This window comes from Gigantopelta aegis, chromosome 4, assembly GCF_016097555.1.
Source record: "Gigantopelta aegis isolate Gae_Host chromosome 4, Gae_host_genome, whole genome shotgun sequence".
Lineage (NCBI taxonomy): Eukaryota > Metazoa > Mollusca > Gastropoda > Neomphalida > Peltospiridae > Gigantopelta > Gigantopelta aegis.
Window position 1 is genome coordinate 117,859,349 of NC_054702.1, and position 23,454 is coordinate 117,882,802.

Genomic DNA, 23,454 nt, shown 5'->3' on the forward strand with positions numbered 1-23,454 from the left:
TCAACAGCTACAGGGTATCTTATCATCAACTACAGGTATCTTATAGTATCATCAACAGTTACAGGGTATCTTATCATCAGCTACAGGGTATTTTATAGTATCATCATCAGTTACAGGGTATCTTATAATATCATCAGCTACAGGGTATCTGATACTATCATCAGCTACAGGGTATCTTATAGTATCATCGACAGCTACAGGGTATCTTATAGTATCATCATCAGTTACAGGGTATCTTGTAATATCATCATCAGTTACAGGGTATCTTATAGTATCATCATCAGTTACAGGGTATCTTATAATATCATCAGTTACAGGGTATCTTATAGTATCATCAGTTACAGGGTATCTTATAATATCAGTTACATGGTATCTTATAGTATCATCATCAGCTACAGGGTATCTTATCAACTACAAGGTATCTTATAATATCATCGAGAGCTACAGGGTATCTTACAGTATTATCAGCTATAGGGTATCTTATAGTATCATCATCAGCTACAGGGTATCTTATAGTACCATCATCAGTTACTAGGTATTATCAGCTACAGGATATCTTATAGTATCATCATCAGCTACAGGGTTTCTTATAGTATCATCAGTTACTAGGTATCATCAGCTATAGGGTATCTTATAGTATCAGCTACAGGGTATCTTATAATATCAACAGCTACAGGGTATCTTATAATATCATCGACAGCTACCGGGTATCTTACAATATCATCATCAGCTACAGGGTATCTTATAGTATCATCATCAGCTACAGGGTATCTTATAGTATCATCATCAGCTACAGGGTATCTTATAGTATCATCAGCTACAGGGTATCTTATAGTATCATCAACAGCTACAGGGTATCTTATCATCAACTACAGGTATCATCAACAGTTACAGGGTATCTTATCATCAGCTACAGGATATCTTATAGTATCATGATCAGCAGGGCTAAAAATTCAGATTTTTTTACGAGAATCCATGTGGATTCCCATTGAAGCAGTCCACGGGAATCCTCCAATTCTAAACATTTTCAGAGAAGAACTTTATCAACAGTGTTAGTATATAGAATTCTGTGTCATATGCTACTAAATGTATATGGATTTAAAAAAAAAAAATACTATTTACTGGAAAGAATAACCAATTTGTCAGTAACTGTTTATCCAATTTTAAAGCTAAAAAACAACAGGTTTTTTTAGTTGTTGGTTCCATTTTTTCTTTACAGTCAATGTTTTTTTAGGTCTTACCAGCCCCAAGTTCAGCCAGTAAACATTTCCCTAATGTTCGCAAACTATTTGATTGATTCCCAATGTGGCCATTTGGTTTACCAGTCTGGTGGACATTTTTCCTCTATAGCCTATAGACTATAGTACCATCAAAAGTTTCTTGGTATCTTATAATAGCATCAACAGTTACAAAGTTTCTTATAGTATCCTTAATAGCTATGAAGTAACTTATAGTTTTTGGTATTCCTACTTGATTTTAAAAACTAGTAATTTTAACTGTATGACATATGGTACCATATTAACACTATTTCCTCCTTAACTGTTAGACCCATTTACTGGCATTAACACAGATTGCCTGTTATGTCTCACACTGCCTGATGGAAAATAAAACATTTATAAACTGTAAGATTTTATCCATATTTAACTTTTGTTTTTAGTGTGGAAGAAAAAATAAGCATTCCAACTGTGAAAAACGTATCTGCCCCATCCTGTACCTCGGTGACCCCGAGTTTGGTAAGTGTGTCAAGTGTGGTAAATCAGTCAAGTATGGTTTGTTGTTCAGGTGTTTTCTGAGTCAGTCTTCACGCTAATGACCACGTAGGTATTTATTGTCTTGTTATTTGCTTTCTAATTACTTGACCAAAAGAAAACTATTAGACAAAGTGTGTTATGAGAAGCACAGGTTTATACTCTGTGTACATATGCATGCATACTGACCACTGCGGTACAGTACTCGCCTCATCACAAGCTGTTGCTGAGTGAGTGAGTGAGTGAGTGAGTGAGTGAGTGAGAAAGTGAGTGAGTGAGTGTTATGAGAAGCACAGGTTTATACTCTGTGTACATATGCATGCATACTGACCACTGCGGTACAGTACTCACCTCATCACAAGCTGTTGCTGAGTGAGTGAGTGAGAGAGAGTGAGTGAGTAAGAGAGTGAGTGAGTGAGTGTGTTATGAGAAGCACAGGTTTATACTCTGTGTACATACGCATGCATACTGACCACTGCAGTACAGTACTCGCCTCATCACAAGCTGTTGCTGAGTGAGTGAGAGAGTGAGTGAGTGAGTGAGTGAGTGTGTTATGAGAAGCACAGGTTTATACTCTGTGTACATACGCATGCATACTGACCACTGCGGTACAGTACTCGCCTGAGGTGCTTTGGTCACAAGATCGATCCTCCTTAATGGACATATTCTCTGATTTATTGGGGGGTTTTCCATTTCCATCAGTGCTCCATGACTCGGGTTGGGTTTTTTTCAGAGACCATGGTATGTGCTGTCCAGTCTGGGAAGCATTGATTATGAGTCAAAATTATCAAATGTTTGACATATGAAAGCTAATAATTGATAAAACAGTGTGCTATAGTGGTGTCGTTAACCAAAACCAACTTTAACTGACCACACGGACAGTAAGAGTCATTATCAATGAACACTGGATCTCAGCTGATGCAAACTCCAGTTTGATTGAACTGCTACAGCATGTAATAATGCTGTACTTATGTAGATGCAGTCAGTGGTCTACTCACTTTTAGATGAGTACCTCATCACAAGCTGTTGCTAAATTTGTACGACAATATTTTTATGATTGTGGATGTTCTGCAAAACATTTTAATAAACAGTTCAGTTTCAGAGTTGTATTAAATAATTATTCACTATTAATAAAGATTGATTGATTTCAACTTATTTTTGTGCTTATATCCAATTAAGGTTCAAGCACGCTGTCCTGGGCACACACCTCAGCTATCTGGGCTGCCTGTCCAGGACAGTGGGTTAGTTGTTAGTTTGTTAGTGGTTAGTGAGAGAGAAGAGGGTGTAGTGGCCATACACCTACCCATTGAGCCCTTAAGAACTTTGCTCTGGGTTGGAGCCGGTACTGGGCTGCGAAACCTGTACCTACCAGCCTGTAGTCCGATGACTTAACCACTGTGCCACCGAGGCTGGTATTAATAAAGATGATAAAATTTCAGGACAAGTACATATTGTGTAAGTAATGGCACAGCAGCATTGAAGTTGTAGTGTTTTTTATAATTTGTCAGGTTTGTGAGAAGATTATAGTTGTTAGTGTTTATTTTACATTTGCAGGCGAACATGGAAATGATTACGGTGAACGACCAACATTACACCAAACTGAACCTCATTGGCAAGGGAGGCTCCGCAGAGGTGTGTATCTTTGAACCTCTCTGTGTACAACGCCTATAGCTGCAGCTCCATCCATAGTTTCACTTTGATTTCATATCAAATGAATAGTAAAAGTGTTTTAGAAATAACAAAGAATGACTAGTTTTGTGTTCAATTTAAAAAAATGATTGAGAAATATATACTGAACAGAATGAGAAACTTCCGCTAACTTTGCTTGAACGTAACTTGATGAAAACAAACCGGGGGAATAATTGTTATATATGCGTTTAAAGAGTGTTCCATGATGCATCGTTTGGTGCAAAAATCATGGCCATAGGTTAACAGAAACTGGGAGAAATTTTTACCAAGTGTGGTAGGGGTTAAAAAAAACAAAAAACCCCACTTAATAACGGGTATGACCACCTCTTGAATTGACCACTTCAGTGCATCGCAGGCGCATAGAATTGACTAAAGTGTTGATTTCTGCCTGTGGAATATTGTTCCATTCCTGAATGAGCGCTTGACAAAGTTCGTTGATGTTAGCGGGTGGGTTGGGACGACGCCTCAATCGTCTGTCCAGACTATCCCAGACATGCTCGATGGGGTTGAGATCAGGACTTTTAGCGGGCTAGTTATCAATGAAATCAATGTTATTTGTCCTAAGAAAATTTACAGTGTCTCTAGCTGTATGAGAGGTGGCATTATCATGCTGAAAAATCGAGATGTTGGCGTTGTTATGGAACAGAGGAATGACGTGATGAGCGAGAATGTCATCGCAGTAACGTTGAGCATTTAAATTGCCATCAATGACGACTATTGGTGAACGATAACCATGGGCAATGGCTGCCCAGACCATGACACAACCCCCACCCCCGAAACGTTCTCGTTCAAGAACACAACAGTCAGCATAGCATTCATTTCTCCTACGGTAGACGCGCACCCAGCCATCTCCACGTTGTAAAGAAAATCTGGATTCATCCAAAAAAAGAACGGTATTCAAGCGTCGCCATATCCAACGAGTGTGTACACGTGCCTAATTAAGACGATGGATGTAAGGACGTCGTACATGTAAACCGTTCTCCCGCAGACGATTACGAACAGTTTGCCCACTGATTCGGTTATTATGAAGCCCAGGTGTGTTAGCAGCAGTAGCAGTGGCAGTTTGGAATCGATTGCGCAAATACGTGTTCATGATATAGCGGTCTTGACCACGCGTTGTAATACGCGGATGTCCACGACGTGGCAAGTCGTTGGTGCTTCCTGTAGTTCGAAATTTTACGCGAAGATTTCATATCGCTCGACTAGAACTCCCAACATGCCTTGCAACGTCTTCTGTCGACATGCCAGCATCAAGCATGCCAATCGCCCATTCGCATAAATTATTGGGTATTCTTGGCATACTAAAAATGCTACAATGTAAAAAACTTTAATTTTTTTACAAATTTTGAAGCGTTTTCGTTCACTTGATAACAATGTCAGTAAGACAAGTAAAACAGATTGACCGAATACTACACGGGACATGTCGAACCTGCATGCACGTGCAAATTGAATTTCACGTTGTCGATGATTAACAGTGCAAAAATAATCTATAAAATTCATGAATCCTGATAATACAGCTCAAGGCTAATACTACCTATATAATTTCATTACACAATGAATTCTTTAACACAACAAATACTATATGTACAAATCGGAAGTTTCTTTTTTTGTTCAGTATATAAAATGATAGTACTTACCATTGTAAGAAAACAATATCCATTGCTGGGAAGGACCATAGAAAGGGAATCATGGCACCTAGATTATTCTTTACTTTCGTATACAGTGTGAATGGAAAAATAAGATTCACACTAGTGTTACAGTTTAATACATGGTTAACTTTCATTCTTATTTTTCCTGATCTTATCATTCTTAATATATGTACTAAGCAGACATGGAGAATACTAAACGAGTTCCTGCATGAGACTGTTTATATTATAACAAGTGTGTTTTCAGTCGTACATCATAAGCGTAAGCGAGTGATATACGATTAAAAACACACGAGTTATAATATAATGTTCAAAATAAGTAGGGGATATTCAAATATAACAGAGATGTATTAATTTTTACTGTAATATTAATTAATGGTAAAACACAAGCACTCATGTGACAAGGGATTGGCATTAAAGATTATAGCCAGGATAGTGATGTGGGTCCGGAGGAGACAGATAGGCAACAGGAGTGGTGCTTGTCAATTTGACATTTTTAATATTTGCACTTAGTCTAGTAATGGGTAAAACTCCTGCGGTTCACCAAGCAAGCACGAATCTGACATGGCATGCTTCTGATTAAACATCCAATAACATTTTTGGGGATCCTGTTCCATTCCTCTAATTCTTTTCTTTTTTTCTTTCTTTTTTTATTCACAGAAACCATGTTACAGTAAGACCTGTCCCCAACCAGGGTGAATACAGAGGACAGGCGGTCAACATGACCTTGATATATTACATATATCAGGTTTTCGATAAATTCTAGAGGAATAGCTCTAGAAGCAATACAATTCAGTATACAGATATTAATTCACAATGAAATAAAAGTATCGCTGGTTGTGTAAATGCATAGAGTACAAATTCCATTCCTCTAATTCAGTGATGTTGGTTGACTGACGTTGACATTCTCAGAGATGTCGTCCGATGATGTCTCCCATGTACTCAACGGGTGAAAGGTCTGGGCTTAGACTCCGGTGAGCATGGGGTTGTTGTCCTGAAAAAAAAATGTCGTTCAGCCTGACATGAGAAGGGCACAACGATCGGTGCAAGGATGTAGTACTGCCCAGTGACCCTCCCATGAACAATATGCAGCTGGGTCCTGGCAGTCATGGTGATGCCACCCCACACCATAATGGACCCTTCTCGAAATCGGTCATGAGGATGAACGTTGACGTTGGTATAGCGTTCATTGGGACATTACCAGACAAGCTGTCATCAATCATGGAAGTCTAATGTGAATCTGGACTCATCCGAAAACATTACCCGAGCCCAACACATGTTAGCCCAATGTCTACGATGTGTACACCATTGACATTTGGCAGCAATGTGTCTCGTAGTCAAATGTGGGGTAATGTAGGGTCTACATGCGTAGATGTTACTTCTATGCAGTCTGTTACGAATAGTCTGATCGGACACTGTCATACCAGTTGTAACACAGGGTTCTCTTGCAATTTGATTGGCTGATTGACCGGCGTCGTGGTTAGGCCATCGGTCTACAGGCTGGTAGGTACTGGGTTCGGATCCCAATCGAGGCATGGGATATTTAACCCAGATACCGACTCCAAACCCTGAGTGAGTGCTCCGCAAGGCTCAATGGGTAGGTGTAAACCACTTGCACCGACCAGTGATCCATAACTGGTTCAACAAAGGCCATGGTTTGTGCTATCCTGCCTGTGGGAAGCGCAAATAAAATATCCCTTGCTGTTAATCAGAAAGAGTAGCCCATGTAGTGGCAACAGCGGGTTTCCTCTCAAATTCTGTGTGGTCCATAACCATATGTCTGATGCCATATAACCGTAAATAAAATGTGTTGAGTGCGTCGTTAAATAAAACATTTCTTTCTTTCTTTGATTGGCTGATTGACCTCGATTCCTCAAAGTGTAAGTCGTAATGAAGTGGTCCTGAACCGGAGTTGTGGCCCTTGGTCATCCTGAACGAGGACGATCATTCACATTTCTAGTTTGTCGATATCGGGCCCCACAGTCAGCTAATTGCTGATTGTGACACATTAAGTCTACGGGCCACAATTCGCTGGGTGGTGCTAACTTGGAGCATGCCTATAGCCCTGAGACATTCCTGACATTGGAGACGTCGTATTGTTGTAAAGTTACACAATGTTGTAAAGAATGTGACAGCAAGGTTTATGATATAGTGTTCCAGTAACAAACAAGAAAGAATATTGCCACAATGTGCACACAATGTACACACAAACTAAGTGTTCAGTTTCAAATCACACCCTTTGCATGTGCAACGTCACATCACATGCTTTGCAATCAAATCAGTCGATGCTTTTTTTTCATGCTCTTTGAGTGGGAACATTAATGTACATTGTGCACTTATTTTGAGTTTTATATGAATATCCCATACTTATTTTTAACAGTATATAAATGGTCTCACACAGGAACAAGTCTAGTATTTTATTTATTACACCGTACATCAATAAACAAAAATCGTACAGAATGTCTTACAAAATAACTAAAGAAGACATTACAATGCACAGATTAAAGACTGGGAAAATGACGTCATTTAGCAAAATGAAGTTATGTTGTGGCTACTTCATTTAGCTATTTATCAGTGAAACTTTGCATTCCTATGCCACAGATCTATCAATGAAGTTTACACAATATTATAAACATATTCAAGTTGAAACTAAATTATTAAAAAATATATTTTGTTAAATTATGCTGCTAATATTAATTATACGAATTGACAGCAAGTATTTTTCCCCGATTTAAAAATATGAATCGAAAGAACCATGTGCACACTTTTCACATAACATCTATGCGGAGTTGTACTGTGTGACACCGTTACTCACATGATCGAAGGTCGTGACCTCTCAAAAGATGTATTTTCACATGTGATCAGACTATAAATATCACATAGGTATCTCTTAAAAACTATTTACTTATATTGTTTTTTTCCTAGGTATTCCATGTGTTTGACTCAAACCGAAATTCTCGGGCTGTGAAATGTGTAGACTTGTCAAATGCTAACAATATGATGAAGGAAGGCTACATGAATGAGATACGTCTATTACAACGACTACAGTATTGCGAGAGTGTTATCAAGATGTATGACTAGTACGTATTAACACAAATTACTCATAACTAACGAAATACATCTATTACATCGACTACAGTATTGTGAGAGTGTTATTAAGATGTGTGACTAGTACGTGTTGACACTAATTACTCATAACTAACGAAACACGTCTATTACAACGACTACAGTGTTGTGAGAGTGTTATCAAGATGTATGACTAGTACGTGATGACACTAGTTACTCATAACTAACGAAATACGTCTATTACAACGACTACAGTGTTGTGAGAGTGTTATCAAGATGTATGACTAGTACGTGTTGACACTAATTACTCATAACTAACGAAATACGTCTATTACAACGACTACAGTGTTGTGAGAGTGTTATCAAGATGTATGACTAGTACGTATTGACACTAGTTACTCATAACTAACAAAATACGTCTATTACAACTACTACAGTATTGTGTACTGACACTAACGAGCATTACTTTGGTGATTTTTAAAAACTTATTTATTTTGTTTTTCCAAAGTTATTAATTTTGTGTGAGACATTTTAATTGTTTATTTATTAAAGTACAGTGTTTATATTATCTAACATGTTTAGTTGTCTTTAAAACTGTGTTGTCGTTTTCCAGTGAATATAAAGAAAGTGAGAACAAACTGTATGTTGTGATGGAACGTGCAGAGATAGACTTGGCAACCTTCTTCCAGCGAAAGATGAAAAATAAGAAATGTCTTGACGACAAACTGGTCAAGTTTTACTGGAAGGAGATGCTGGTGGCAGTGGAAGCCTTACACAAAGAAGGTATCTGTTTGTTACTTCAGTTTGTCTTTACAATATGTACACAAAAGAAGAACATTCCAATTTGTTACTTAGTTTACCTTCAGAATATGTACATAAAGAACATACTCCTTTGTTACTTCAAAAGCCTTTTATGCGCAAAGAACATATGTATTGTTACTTTCAGTTTATTTTCTGAATCTTTACATAAAAAACATACCCATTAATTCTGTTACTTATTTACCACTGCAATATTTGCACAAACTACACACGCATTTGTTACTTAATGTATCTTCAGGAACCTCATATAAAGGGATCGATTTGTTTCTTTAATTTACCTCTAGCTGGTAGTAAGGTTTACCGTGTTATAAAGCCTTGGCGTTGATAGTTTTACCTGATCGTTGTACCATTGTACATTTGTCGAGGTGGATGAGTGTGAGTTGATTGTTTTCTCACTGCAGGAATCATCCACTCGGACCTGAAGCCGGCGAACTTCATCCTGGTGGCTGGAAACCTCAAACTGATTGACTTCGGCATCGCCAATGCTATTCAGCAGGACATGACAAGTGTGCTGCTGACAACACCCATGGGAACGCCCAACTACATGAGTCCTGAGACACTGTTAGACAGCGGGGTTGACTGTAACCCTAAACACAAGGTACTGACTCTACATGAGTCCTGAGACACTGTTAGACAGCGGGGTCGACTGTAACCCCAAACACAGGGTACTGACTCTACATGAGTCCTGAGACACTGTTAGACAGCGGGGTCGACTGTAACCCCAAACACAGGGTACTGACTCTACATGAGTCCTGAGACACTGTTAGACAGCGGGGTCGACTGTAACTCCAAACACAGGGTACAGACTCTACATGAGTCCTGAGACACTGTTAGACAGCGGGGTCGACTGTAACTCCAAACACAGGGTACTGACTCTACATGAGTCCTGAGACACTGTTAGACAGCGGGGTCGACTGTAACTCCAAACACAGGGTACTGACTCTACATGAGTCCTGAGACACTGTTAGACAGCGAGGTCGACTGTAACCCCAAACACAGGGTACTGACTCTACATGAGTCCTGAGACACTGTTAGACAGCGGGGTCGACTGTAACCCAAAACACAGGGTACTGACTCTACATGAGTCCTGAGACACTGTTAGACAGCGGGGTCGACTGTAACCCCAAACACAGGGTACTGACTCTACATGAGTCCTGAGACACTGTTAGACAGCGGGGTCGACTGTAACCCCAAACACAGGGTACTGACTCTACATGAGTCCTGAGACACTGTTAGACAGCGGGGTCGACTGTAACACGAAACACAGGGTACTGATTCTACATGAGTCCTGAGACACTGTTAGACAGCGGGGTCGACTGTAACCCCAAACACAGGGTACTGACTCTACATGAGTCCTGAGACACTGTTAGACAGCGGGGTCGACTGTAACTCCAAACACAAGGTATACTGGGGTACCACGATATCGCGGTACTTAACTATTTGGAAGAAATAATGAAATGCACTAACATATACTACTCAAAAGAATTTAAGGGTCAAACATTTATAACCAAATAAGTTTCAGAGTGTATTAGATTGATGATGTAAACTACACCAACATTTTTATTTATTGTTCCATATTTACAAAAAACCACAAATAAACGTCACTGTATACAAGAAAGTCACATGACATGCTGTCAAAGTTGAAGGTTGTCAAACATGGATTTTACACATTAGAACATTCGTTTAATAGTGTGTGAATCCACCCCTGGCGCGAATACACTCGACACATCGTTGCCTCATGCTGTTGATCAGACGTCTGAAGAACTCTTGGGGAATGGCCTGCCACTCTGCCATAAGAAGTTGACCCAGATCATGAAGGTTGGCCGGAGGGGCATGGTTATCCCGAACTCTCCTGCCTAATTCGTCCCAGGCGTTCTCTATTGGGGCCAAGTCAGGCGAATATGCTGGCCAATCCATCCTGGCGATACCTTGTTGTCTGAGAAAGTCCACTACCACCCTGGCGCGGTGGGGTCTGGCATTGTCATCCTGCAGAACTGCCCCGCCGCCAATCTGCTGAAGGCCTGGGAGAACCAACGGCCGGATAATCTCATTCAGATAGCGGATTCCATTCAGATTGACATCCACCACATAGAGGGGGGTCCTGTGGTGGATAGAGATGCCGCCCCACACCATGACGCTGCCACCACCGAACCGGTGACGTTGTCTAACGTTAACGTCAGCGAAGCGCTCCCCAGGACGTCTGTAGACACGAACCCGACCGTCGTTGAACTGGAGACTAAACCTGGACTCATCAGTGAACATCACTCGACCCCACTGAACACGTTGCCACCGCATATGAAGCGTGCACCAGTGACGTCTGGCCGTTCTGTGACGTGGTAGGAGTGGTGGTCAAACAGCCTGGCGACAGCAGCGTAGATTATTGGCTCTCAGACGATTGCGTATGGTTTGATCAGACACTCGAGTTCCAGTCGCAGTCCGCAGATTGTCACGTAATTGGCGTGCAGTGGTTGTGCGTTGACGTAGAGCCATATTGGTGATGTAGCGGTCCTCTCTATTTGTAGTGCTTCGGGGTCTTCCCGAACGTGGACGATTTTGAACAGAATTCGTTGCTTGGTACCGTTGCCACAGTCGGCCAACGACACTCTGACTAACACCAAGTCTCAGAGCAACATTTCTTTGCGTATTGCCATCCTGAAGCCAAGCAATAGCCCTTCCTCGATCTTCGATAGTCAGTTGAAGTCGTACCATTGTCGAATTTGGAGTGTGCACCGTACACAAACGCAAGCTCCAATTATACGGAAATTCAGCATTGGGAACATGGAATACACGTGCAAAGCGTGCAAATGAAGCGCTTTGTGAAAAAGCAAGTTATGGGCAGACCTTTCGCTTTCGCCCTAATTTACGTGCAAATGTAATCATGTTTTCGCCATTAGAACTAGTCGACAGTGTCAATGACAGTGGATTTTAATTCATTTATGGGTTGCTTAGACCCACTTTCGTCAAAATGGAACAATACCATGCGTGACATTATGGTCTAGCTAATATAATTGACATTCAGAAAATAATGTCGAAAATATCGTCTGACCCTTAAATTCATTTGAGTAGTATATATGAAGGTAAATATACTTGGGTTGCAGTTTTTGCTATATCTGCATTATGTCCATGCCATTGTGTTGACAAATAAATGCAGTTCTAACATTAAAACAGTTGATGGAAGTACTCCATAGCACTGGCTTCCATTCAAGGGAGGTTACCACGATACTGAGGTAAATCACAAACGTTACAGTACAGTGGACCGCTCGGTTAAAAATGGCTCTTTTTGTAAACACATTTGTAGTAACGTCTAGTAAACACACTGCAACACAAGAACGAAGAACGAGTCAACAGTTATATAATCAATATTTATTGAGTGAAACCAAGAATAGAACATATTAAAAGTTATGTGTTTTGTTTAAATTGCCAATAAATATAGGCATGGCCCTTAAATGTTTCCATACTTTTCTAGAGGTCGCGCGTTCTAAATATAGTAATACTGTGACCATGTATAGCCTCGTTTTGATTGTCAACAACCAGACAATAGTCTGATAGCTGTCAGAGCAAAATTGTATGTGTGTATGTTAGGTACTGGGGCTATTTATAAGCATGGGGGTGTCAGTGAAATCACACTCTCTGTTATTTTATGACCAAACAGTAAAACTATCAATACATACCCCAAATGTTTACATTTCTTCAAATTTGTTAACGGGAAAAACAATGTGTTGTCTATCATCACATTTCTAATAATAAACGTGCCACCAGGAGGCGTTGCGCATGCTAAACCGCAAAAATGTAAATACTGCGATATCGTGGAACCCGCGATATTGTGAGCAAGGAGTATACTGACTCTACATGAGTTTGCAGGGTCGACTGTAACCCCAAACACAGGGTACTGACTACATGAGCCCGTGGGGTCAACTGTAACCCCAAACACAATTGACTGTCTAAAACTTCTGGTGTTGAGTAACATCCATTCATCATAAATTCCTTGATATAATTTGTCAGTCATCTTTGTCATTTAAAAAGTAAAATTTAGTAAATCTGTTGAGGGTCCGCAAACACATGCAATGAACATTGCATTCTGTGCAAATGATTTCGTGAATTAACGTAATGCAGCATAAGGCTCCATTCATCCAGCATTTAGTACAATCTATTCTGATCAGCAACCTATTTTGCCTGCTAGTTGACATTGCAAAACTGCAGATGTAACACAATAGAAATACCATGTGACCTGCTCGTCGGTTACCTCACTACAGCTTATTTAGAGGGATGTGTTAGTTTTTTTCACATGGGATTCATATACGTCTAGTTTCACATAAAACTTTTAACATTATGTATCCATTAGTTGTAATTAAAATGTTGTTTTACGTGATGTATACATCAGTGGTTATTAAAAGCTTGTTTTGCACTGTGTACAGATCAACACTAAGAGTGACATGTGGTCTCTCGGCTGTATTCTCTACAACATGGTGTATGGAAAGACTCCCTTCCAAGACATCCGCAACTGTTGGAGTAAACTAAGCGCCATCAAGGACCCCAAGCATGTTATTCAGCTCCCACCCATCCAGGATGAGAACCTCCTTGATGTCTTACAGGTACGTCACACACATTCTCTTACAGGCAGACCTGTCCTAGCAGCCACCTGTATTCACCACTTACCTGCCTGAAGCAGCCACTTTTTGCCCAATCAAACAATTTTTAATGTAAATGTACTTGTAATAAGCGGTCACCTGTCTAACACAATTCTATTCCAAATCGCTAAAATACCTGTATTAAGGGGCTACAGTGCTGAAATACCTGTATTAAGGGGCTACAGTGCTGAAATACCTGTATTAAGGGGCCACAGTGCTGAAATACCTGTATTAAGTGGCCACAGTGCTAAAATACCTGTATTAAGGGGCTACAGTGCTGAAATACCTGTATTAAGGGGCTACAGTGCTGAAATACCTGTATTAAGGGGCTACAGTGCTGAAATACCTGTATTAAGGGGCTACAGTGCTGAAATACCTGTATTAAGGGGCTACAGTGCTGAAATACCTGTATTAAGTGGCCACAGTGCTGAAATACCTGTATTAAGGGGCTACAGTGCTGAAATACCTGTATTAAGGGGCTACAGTGCTGAAATACCTGTATTAAGGGGCCACAGTGCTGAAATACCTGTATTAAGTGGCCACAGTGCTGAAATACCTGTATTAAGGGGCTACAGTGCTGAAATACCTGTATTAAGTGGCCACAGTGCTGAAATACCTGTATTAAGTGGCCACAGTGCTGAAATACCTGTATTAAGGGGCTACAGTGCTGAAATACCTGTATTAAGTGGCCACAGTGCTGAAATACCTGTATTAAGGGGCTACAGTGCTGAAATACCTGTATTAAGTGGCCACAGTGCTGAAATACCTGTATTAAGGGGCCACAGTGCTGAAATACCTGTATTAAGTGGCCACAGTGCTGAAATACCTGTATTAAGTGGCCACAGTGCTGAAATACCTGTATTAAGGGGCTACAGTGCTGAAATACCTGTATTAAGTGGCCACAGTGCTGAAATACCTGTATTAAGTGGCCACAGTGCTGAAATACCTGTATTAAGTGGCCACAGTGCTGAAATACCTGTATTAAGGGGCCACAGTGCTGAAATACCTGTATTAAGGGGCTACAGTGCTGAAATACCTGTATTAAGTGGCCACAGTGCTGAAATACCTGTATTAAGGGGCCACAGTGCTGAAATACCTGTATTAAGTGGCCACAGTGCTGAAATACCTGTATTAAGTGGCCACAGTGCTAAAATACCTGTATTAAGTGGCCACAGTGCTGAAATACCTGTATTAAGTGGCCACAGTGCTGAAATACCTGTATTAAGTGGCCACAGTGCTGAAATACCTGTATTAAGCGGCCACAGTAAATGTATTCTGTTCTATTTGAAACAACAGTGACACGGTGCAGCAAATAAGCAACCTTCACGGATACTAGTACCCATTTAGTTCCACATCTCTAATGTGTATCGGTTAAGAAAGTGTGACTTTGGAATGCATCTAACTGCCTCTGTGATATTTGTAGATTCATCTACTATTCATGAAGTAGTAATTAAATGGAAAACAAAACCAAACTTGTGAGAGTATGAATTCCAAACGGTTAAATGAATACATTCCAGTTACAATTCATTATTTCAAAATTTACATCAAGATATCAATCCATTTGCTTTCAGTATTCCATGTAAATATAAATCTATTTCACTTAGATATCAGTCCATTCTGGTTTGTGTGTGTGTGTTACAACAGTTTATTTCCCACATAGTTCATGATATACAGTGATATGTAACCTAGATATCATTCTGGTTTGTGTGTGTGTATTACAACAGTTTATTTTCCACATAGTTTATGATATACACGCATATGTAACCTAGATATCATTCTGGTTTGTGTGTGTGTTTGTATCACAACAGTTTATTTTCCACATAGTTCATGATATACAGTGATATATAACCTAGATATCATTCTGGTGTGTGTGTGTGTGTGTGTGTGTGTGTGTGTGTGTTAGTTACAACAGTTTATTTTCCATATAGTTCATGATATACAGTGATATATAACCTAGATATCATTCTGGTGTGTGTGTGTGTTACAACAGTTTATTTTCCACATAGTTCATGATATACAGGGATATATAACCTAGATATCATTCTGGTGTGTGTGTGTGTTACAACAGTTTATTTTCCATATAGTTCATGATATACAGTGATATATAACCTAGATATCATTCTGGTGTGTGTGTGTGTTACAACAGTTTATTTTCCACATAGTTCATGATATACAGTGATATATAACCTAGATATCATTCTGGTGTGTGTGTGTGTTACAACAGTTTATTTCCCACATAGTTCATGATATACAGTGATATGTAACCAAGATATCATTCTGGTTTGTGTGTGTGTATTACAACAGTTTATTTTCCACATAGTTCATGATATACAAGGATATATAACCTAGATATCATTCTGGTTTGTGTGTGTGTATTACAACAGTTTATTTTCCACATAGTTCATGATATACAGGGATATATAACATAGATATCATTCTGGTTTGTGTGTGTGTATTACAACAGTTTATTTTCCACATAGTTCATGATATACAGGGATATATAACATAGATATCATTCTGGTTTGTGTGTGTATTACAACAATTATTTCCACATAGTTCATGATATACAGGGATATATAACCTAGATACCATTCTGGTTTCTGTGTGTATTACAACAGTTTATGTTTCACATAGTTCATGATATACAGTGATATATAACCTAGATATCATTTTGGTTTGTGTGTATATTACAACAGTTTATTTTCCACATAGTTCATGATATACAGGGATATATAACCAGTACAACACGTGTCATGATTTCACATGGCCAATGAATGATGTAATGTGGCTTCCCCAGTTTTAGTTACTGCTTCTAGTTACATATGAAACATTTTGACACAGTCCTTGTTAAAAAAACAACAACAATAATATGAATAATAATAACAAAATTATTACAGTCACATTTGAATGATACTGATTTTAGGAAACTCATATCACGATCCATGTATTACTCTCGCTCTCACTAGGGCAACACAAGAATCGTGACACTCGAGTAGTAAAATCAGTACCACACAAGAATCGTGACACTCGAGTAGTAAAATCAGTACAACACAAGAATCGTGACACTTGAGTAGTAACATCGGTACAACACAAGCTCGTATAATAATCTCTATATATTACATTGGGCTTCTAGATCAGTGGTGGTTTTAGCGTGTCACTTGGTGGTTCTGTATTCTAGTCAAAGTATTCTTTCAGAGATGTTTAAACCGTGACCCAACAAAACGCCCGAGTGCCACAGAACTTCTGTCACATGCATACTTAAAGGAAGACAACACCAGGCAGCCTGATGACAAACAAGGCACCCCAGGTGTGTTAATACTCACAGTAATTTTATGTTAATCAACTTCAGGTATGTTAATACTCACAGTAGTTTTTATGTTAGTTAACTCCAGGTGTGTTAATACTAACAGTAGTTTTTATGTTAGTCAACTCCAGGTGTGTTAATACTAACAGTAGTTTTTATGTTAGTCAACTCCAGGTGTGTTAATACTTACAGTAGTTTTTATGTTAGTCAACTCCAGGTGTGTTAATACTCACAGTAGTTTTTATGTTAATCAACTCCAGGTGTGTTAATACTCACTAGTTTTATGTTAATCAACTCCAGGTGTGTTAATACTCACAGTAGTTCTTATGTTATTCAACTCCAGGTGTGTTAATACTCACAGTAGTTTTTATGTTTGTTAACTCCAGGTGTGTTAATACTCACAGTGGTTTTTATGTTAATCAACTCCAGGTGTGTTAATACTCACAGTAGTAGTTTTTATGTTAGTTAACTCCAGGTGTGTTAATACTCACAGTAGTTTTTATGCTAGTCAACTCCAGGTGTGTTAATACTCAGTAGTTTTTATGTTAGTTAACTCCAGGTGTGTTTATACTCACAGTAGTTTTTATGTTAACTCCAGGTGTGTTAATACTCACAGTAGTATTTATGTTAATCAACTCCAGGTGTGTTAATACTCACAGTAGTTTTTATGTTAATCAACTCCAGGTGTGTTAATACTCACAGTAGTTCTTATTTATTAACTCCAGGTGTAATACTCAACTCCAGGTGTGTTAATACTCACAGTAGTTTTTATGCTAGTCAACTCCAGGTGTGTTAATACTCACAGTAGTTTTTATGTTAATCAACTCCAGGTGTGTTAATACTCACAGTAGTTCTTATGTTATTCAACTCCAGGTGTGTTAATACTCACAGTAGTAGTTTTTATGTTAGTCAACTCCAGGTGTGTTAATACTCACAGTAGTTTTTATGTTAGTTAACTCCAGGTGTGTTAATACTCACAGTAGTAGTTTTTATGTTAGTCAACTCCAGGTGTGTTAATACTCACAGTAGTTTTTATGTTAACTCCAGGTGTGTTAATACTCACAGTAGTTTTTATGTTAATCAACTCCAGGTGTGTTAATACTCACAGTAGTTTTTATGTTAATCAACTCCAGGTGTGTTAATACTCACAGTAGTTCTTATGTTATTCAACTCCAGGTGTGTTAATACTCACAGTAGTAGTTTTTATGTTAGTCAACTCCAGGTGTGTTAATACTCACAGTAGTTTTTATGTTAGTTAACTCCAGGTGTGTTAATACTCACTAGTTTTATGTTAATCAACTCCAGGTGTGTTAATACTCACAGTAGTTCTTACGTTATTCAACTCCAGGTGTGTTAATACTCACAGTAGTTTTTATGTTTGTTAACTCCAGGTGTGTTAATACTCACAGTGTTTTTTATGTTAATCAACTCCAGGTGTGTTAATACTCACAGTAGTAGTTTTTATGTTAGTTAACTCCAGGTGTGTTAATACTCACAGTAGTTTTTATGTTAGTTAACTCCAGGTGTGTTAATACTCACTAGTTTTATGTTAATCAACTCCAGGTGTGTTAATACTCACAGTAGTTCTTACGTTATTCAACTCCAGGTGTGTTAATACTCACAGTAGTTTTTATGTTTGTTAACTCCAGGTGTGTTAATACTCACAGTGTTTTTTATGTTAATCAACTCCAGGTGTGTTAATACTCACAGTAGTAGTTTTTATGTTAGTTAACTCCAGGTGTGTTAATACTCACAGTAGTTTTTATGCTAGTCAACTCCAGGTGTGTTAATACTCACAGTAGTTTTTATGTTAGTTAACTCCAGGTGTGTTTATACTCACAGTAGTAGTTTTTATGTTAGTTAACTCCAGGTGTGTTGATACTCACAGTAGTAGTTTTTATGTTAGTCAACTCCAGGTGTGTTAATACTCACAGTAGTTTTTATGTTAGTTAACTCCAGGTGTGTTGATACTCACAGTATTAGTTTTTATGTTAGTTAACTCCAGGTGTGTTAATACTCACAGTAGTTTTTATGCTAGTCAACTCCAGGTGTGTTAATACTCACAGTAGTTTTTATGTTAGTTAACTCCAGGTGTGTTAATACTCACAGTAGTAGTTTTTATGTTAGTTAACTCCAGGTGTGTTAATACTCACAGTAGTTTTTATGTTAACTCCAGGTGTGTTAATACTTACAGTAGTTTTTATGTTAATCAACTCCAGGTGTGTTAATACTCACAGTAGTTTTTATGTTAATCAACTCCAGGTGTGTTTATACTCACAGTAGTTCTTATGTTATTCAACTCCAGGTGTGTTAATACTCACAGTAGTAGTTTTTATGTTAGTCAACTCCAGGTGTGTTAATACTCACAGTAGTTTTTATGTTAGTTAACTCCAGGTGTGTTGATACTCACAGTAGTAGTTTTTATGTTAGTCAACTCCAGGTGTGTTAATACTCACAGTAGTTTTTATGTTAGTTAACTCCAGGTGTGTTGATACTCACAATAGTAGTTTTTATGTTAGTTAACTCCAGATGTGTTAATACTCACAGTAGTTTTTATGTTAGTCAACTCCAGGTGTGTTAATACTCACAGTAGTTTTTATGTTAGTCAACTCTAGGTGTGTTAATACTCACAGTAGTTTTTATGTTAACTTTTTTAACTTCAGGTGTGTAAATACTCAGTAGTATAAACTCATTCTTGGTGCATATGAGAGAGAGAGAGAGAGAGAGAGAGAGAGAGAGAGAGAGAGAGAGAGAGAGAGAGAGAGAGAGAGAGAGAGAGAGAGAGAGAGAGAGAGAGAGAGAGAGAGAGAGAGAGAGTGAGTGAGTGAGTGAGTGAGTGAGTGAGTGAGTGAGTGAGTGAGTGAGTGAGTGAGTGCGTGTGCGTGTGCGTGTTTATGTTTATGAAATAAAGATGACAGTTTTGTAATATTGTGTTTTTGTTAAATCTAGATGATGTCATCAAGTGAATGAAGAAACCCTAAACAAACTCACTTTAGCATTAGTTATATGTCAAATACTTCGGTTTTTGATAATTTGGCCATTTATTTCGGGATCACCTATCTTGTTTTTTTATTGGTAGGAAGCCCGATATTCGTGAAACGAACATATGCTTGCAGATGAAACACAGAATATAATGACATCATAGCTCATATTTGTAGTCGTCTCGCTATGACATTTGCAACTGAAACCTTGACTATTGTTTTTTTTGTCTTGTATCAGTTGCAGCATCAGATGTAAAACGGTTGTTGGTGCAGTTTTCTGAGTCGTCTCCAAGAACCATTCAAGCATTAACAAAGGTACATTGAACTCTTTATTTCTTATCTTCATCCCTCGAGCTAAATTTACTCATGCTGACATGATTGAAAATGTTTTAAATTGAGAAATAGTGAACTGTCTAGAGAATAGTAGAGAGTTGAATAACACAGAGCTGAAAAAATATTTGTAATAGAGGAATAATTAACACTGTGAATAGTAAGTCTTGGATAGCACTGAAGCCCTTTGGTTATCTCTGATGTGATATTAACATGTGCTGTAGAATCATGACACATGATATATCAAATGTTCTTGAATCATGAAAAAACATGTAGAATCTTAACCCGTATCCTGCTGCATTCTTTTTGCTAAATTTAAAGTATTTTTACCTGTTCTACATTTCAAGTAATTTTATTAAAATCCATGGACATTTTAACATGAAATTACACCCATATAACACTACTATTTTTCTTTTAATTTAAGTGTATGCTGTGATTTATTAAGCATAGTGATTGATTTAAAGAAAAAATTAAGTAGACTGCCAATTTTTTTCAGAATAATAGGGTGCAATGCACATACTGTCATCAATGCTTTTTTGTAAATTATGAAGATAATGTCCAATATTAACTATTACACATTTCTAGTAATATTATCAAAACCTGTTGATATTTCAACATGAAATTACACACACATATACAAAGGAAATCCACCTATGAAATTATAGCATTTTGTTGTCAGTTATATTATTTGTTACCATGCCAACAGCTGCAAATTTCAATATACCATATTTTCATTAATAATTATGAAAACTTCAATTAAAAACTAATATTTTTCTTTTAATTTAACTAAGTCTATGCTGTGATTTATTAACCATACTGCTTGATGTAAATAAAAAATTAAGTCAACAACCGCGGTTTGTCTGAAAAATAGGGTCAGATGCGCATTCGGCTACCGACACATTTTTTGTAAATTATGAACATAATGTCCAACATTAACTATTATACATTTCTGGTAATATTATTAAAATCAGTTCACATTTCAGCATGAAATTACACACATATATACTAAGAATATCCTCCTACGTAATGCTAACATTTTATAGTCAGTTATATTATTTATGTTTCCATGGCAACAGCTGCAAATTTCAATATACTATATTTCCATTAATAATTATGAAAACTTTATTTTAAAACTAATATTTTGCTTTTAATTTAAGTCTATGATGTGATGTATTAACCATACTACTCGATTTAGAAAATTAGAAAAAGAATTATGTAGACAGCCAATTTTGTTTTTGAATAGCAGGGTCAAATGCACATACTACCATCAACGCATTTTTGTAACTTGTGGACATTGTGTCAAACATTATCTAGACACTAAATATATGTATACTATCTCTATTACTTTATATATCTTTGTCAAATGACACAAGATTTTAAAAAAGGTATATGCTCTTTCACTTCCTGTCATTTTCAAATGAACATTATTAATTCTGTTACCATGGTAACCAATGCAAAAAGAGGAACCATTTCCCATATGAAATGTTTTAAATTAATTTATTTGAATACAAATCACTATATAATGATGTAATAATAAGCTCCCAGCTGTTTACAAGAAAAGGGTGAAAATTGTGAATTTTGTTACCATGGTAACCAATGCAAAACAGAGAAAACAAATTTCTAAAAAAAATATCAATTTTCAAGGACTGAGAAAAAACCAATGTATTCTATTATTCTAATATACATAATTGTATTATGCCTGTAGAAAAGATATATGAAGCTTATTAATTCTGTTACCATGGTAACCAGTTCAAAACTTCCCCTGCGCGTGCTGTAACCTCACCGTGGTGCAGGGGTGTAACATTCTCTTTGAGAATGGCCAATACAGCACAAATTGAAGTTTAGAGTAAAATTTGGTGTCCGTAAAATTCTGTGATATTTGTATTTGTATTTTTGCAGTTCTTTACACTGTTTTTGTTTAAACCTTGAACTTTTATATTGATGTTGATCATCACTTTATTTATTTGCATTACCATAGTTTGACACCCAATAGCCGATGTATTTGTCGTGCTGGGGTGTCGTTAAACATTCATTCATTCATTCATTCATTCAGTTCAAAACTATATGTTACCATGGTACCAAGATCGAAACTGTTACCATGGTAACCAATGCAAACTATTGTTACCATGGTAAGGTATGTAAAACTGGAAACTATTTGCTGTGTGCATGCAACTTTTGGATCATAAGGTCAAAAGTAAAGGACACCAGTAATCAATAATTTGAGGGTACTTGAAAACTCCAGATCATAACTGCCGCTACTAGGTGGCTATGGGGTTTGGAATCTTTTGAAATTGGACACTGCATTTTATGTACAAACTTTAAGCAGCAGCTATCTTACTATAATCGTTCTAAAAATTATTAAAACGTATCCATTAATTCCCAAGATTTTAGGGTACATAATTTTACCCTTCATACCCTCTGGCAAAAACCCTGAACACTGATATTAGAATAATAGAAATAGTAAAAAGTATTTTATGCATTTCAGTAATTTATTGTGACACAAGATACTTGCAATAGTGCTTCACACGGTCACAATTGTAAAAAAAAGAGTAAAATGTCCATTCACCTAAAAAAAAAATTAAACCCAAAGAAACAAACATCAACATGTGAGCCCTAATTAAATATGTTCCGTATACATAATGTGTATCAAGTGTTGAACACTTATGCATGATACAAAATAAGATCTAAATGGTCACCTGAGTAAATTGCTGACCACAACTACCAAACACATGGAGTGTGGGGCACCCATTTTCCTAGGGGGATTAAAATGAGAAAATTTATGGTTTTGGGTTTTCCAAATAAATTTGGTTGGAAATGATCTAGTATTTCTGAAGACATAATAGTTTAAATGCATTTGTCTGTATGATAGATCTATGGTTTAATGAATTTGTCTTCTACCTGCGAGGAGGGGGAACAGGGGACACAACATTAACGAAATTCGCAAAATTAAAAAAAAAATTGTATTTCTGGACACAACAATTGGCTTAATTTTCCCCTATCTGTGCCCCACCTTTAGGAGAGGGGTAGAATGACCAAATTCACAAGGAAATGGGTCACGGATATGCAATTTCTATATAACTATTGTGAACTCCATCCCAACCTAGGAGACATTCACAAGTTATATACACTGGTCATCTATTTGCCTTTATATATTATTTGAATACTATCCAGGTATAGCATTTCGGGCAAATGAGCTGGCCTAAAACCTTTTCACGATGTATTTCCATCATTTTACTCTGACAC

At 37.6% G+C, this 23,454-nt stretch overlaps 1 protein-coding gene across 1 annotated transcript in view; it reads left to right on the top strand.

Moving 5' to 3' along the window:
* The window catches only part of LOC121371902 (dual specificity protein kinase TTK-like), a 99,519-nt gene that overhangs the window by 68,013 nt on the left and 8,052 nt on the right, over positions 1–23,454 (top strand). Inside the window, exons 14-21 of the mRNA XM_041498133.1 lie at positions 1,658–1,733; positions 3,303–3,380; positions 8,009–8,163; positions 8,763–8,932; positions 9,370–9,566; positions 13,384–13,560; positions 16,792–16,903; positions 20,120–20,196. Of these exons, the coding sequence (XP_041354067.1) occupies positions 1,658–1,733; positions 3,303–3,380; positions 8,009–8,163; positions 8,763–8,932; positions 9,370–9,566; positions 13,384–13,560; positions 16,792–16,903; positions 20,120–20,196 (1,042 nt within the window). The remainder of the gene's footprint in view (positions 1–1,657; positions 1,734–3,302; positions 3,381–8,008; positions 8,164–8,762; positions 8,933–9,369; positions 9,567–13,383; positions 13,561–16,791; positions 16,904–20,119; positions 20,197–23,454) is intronic.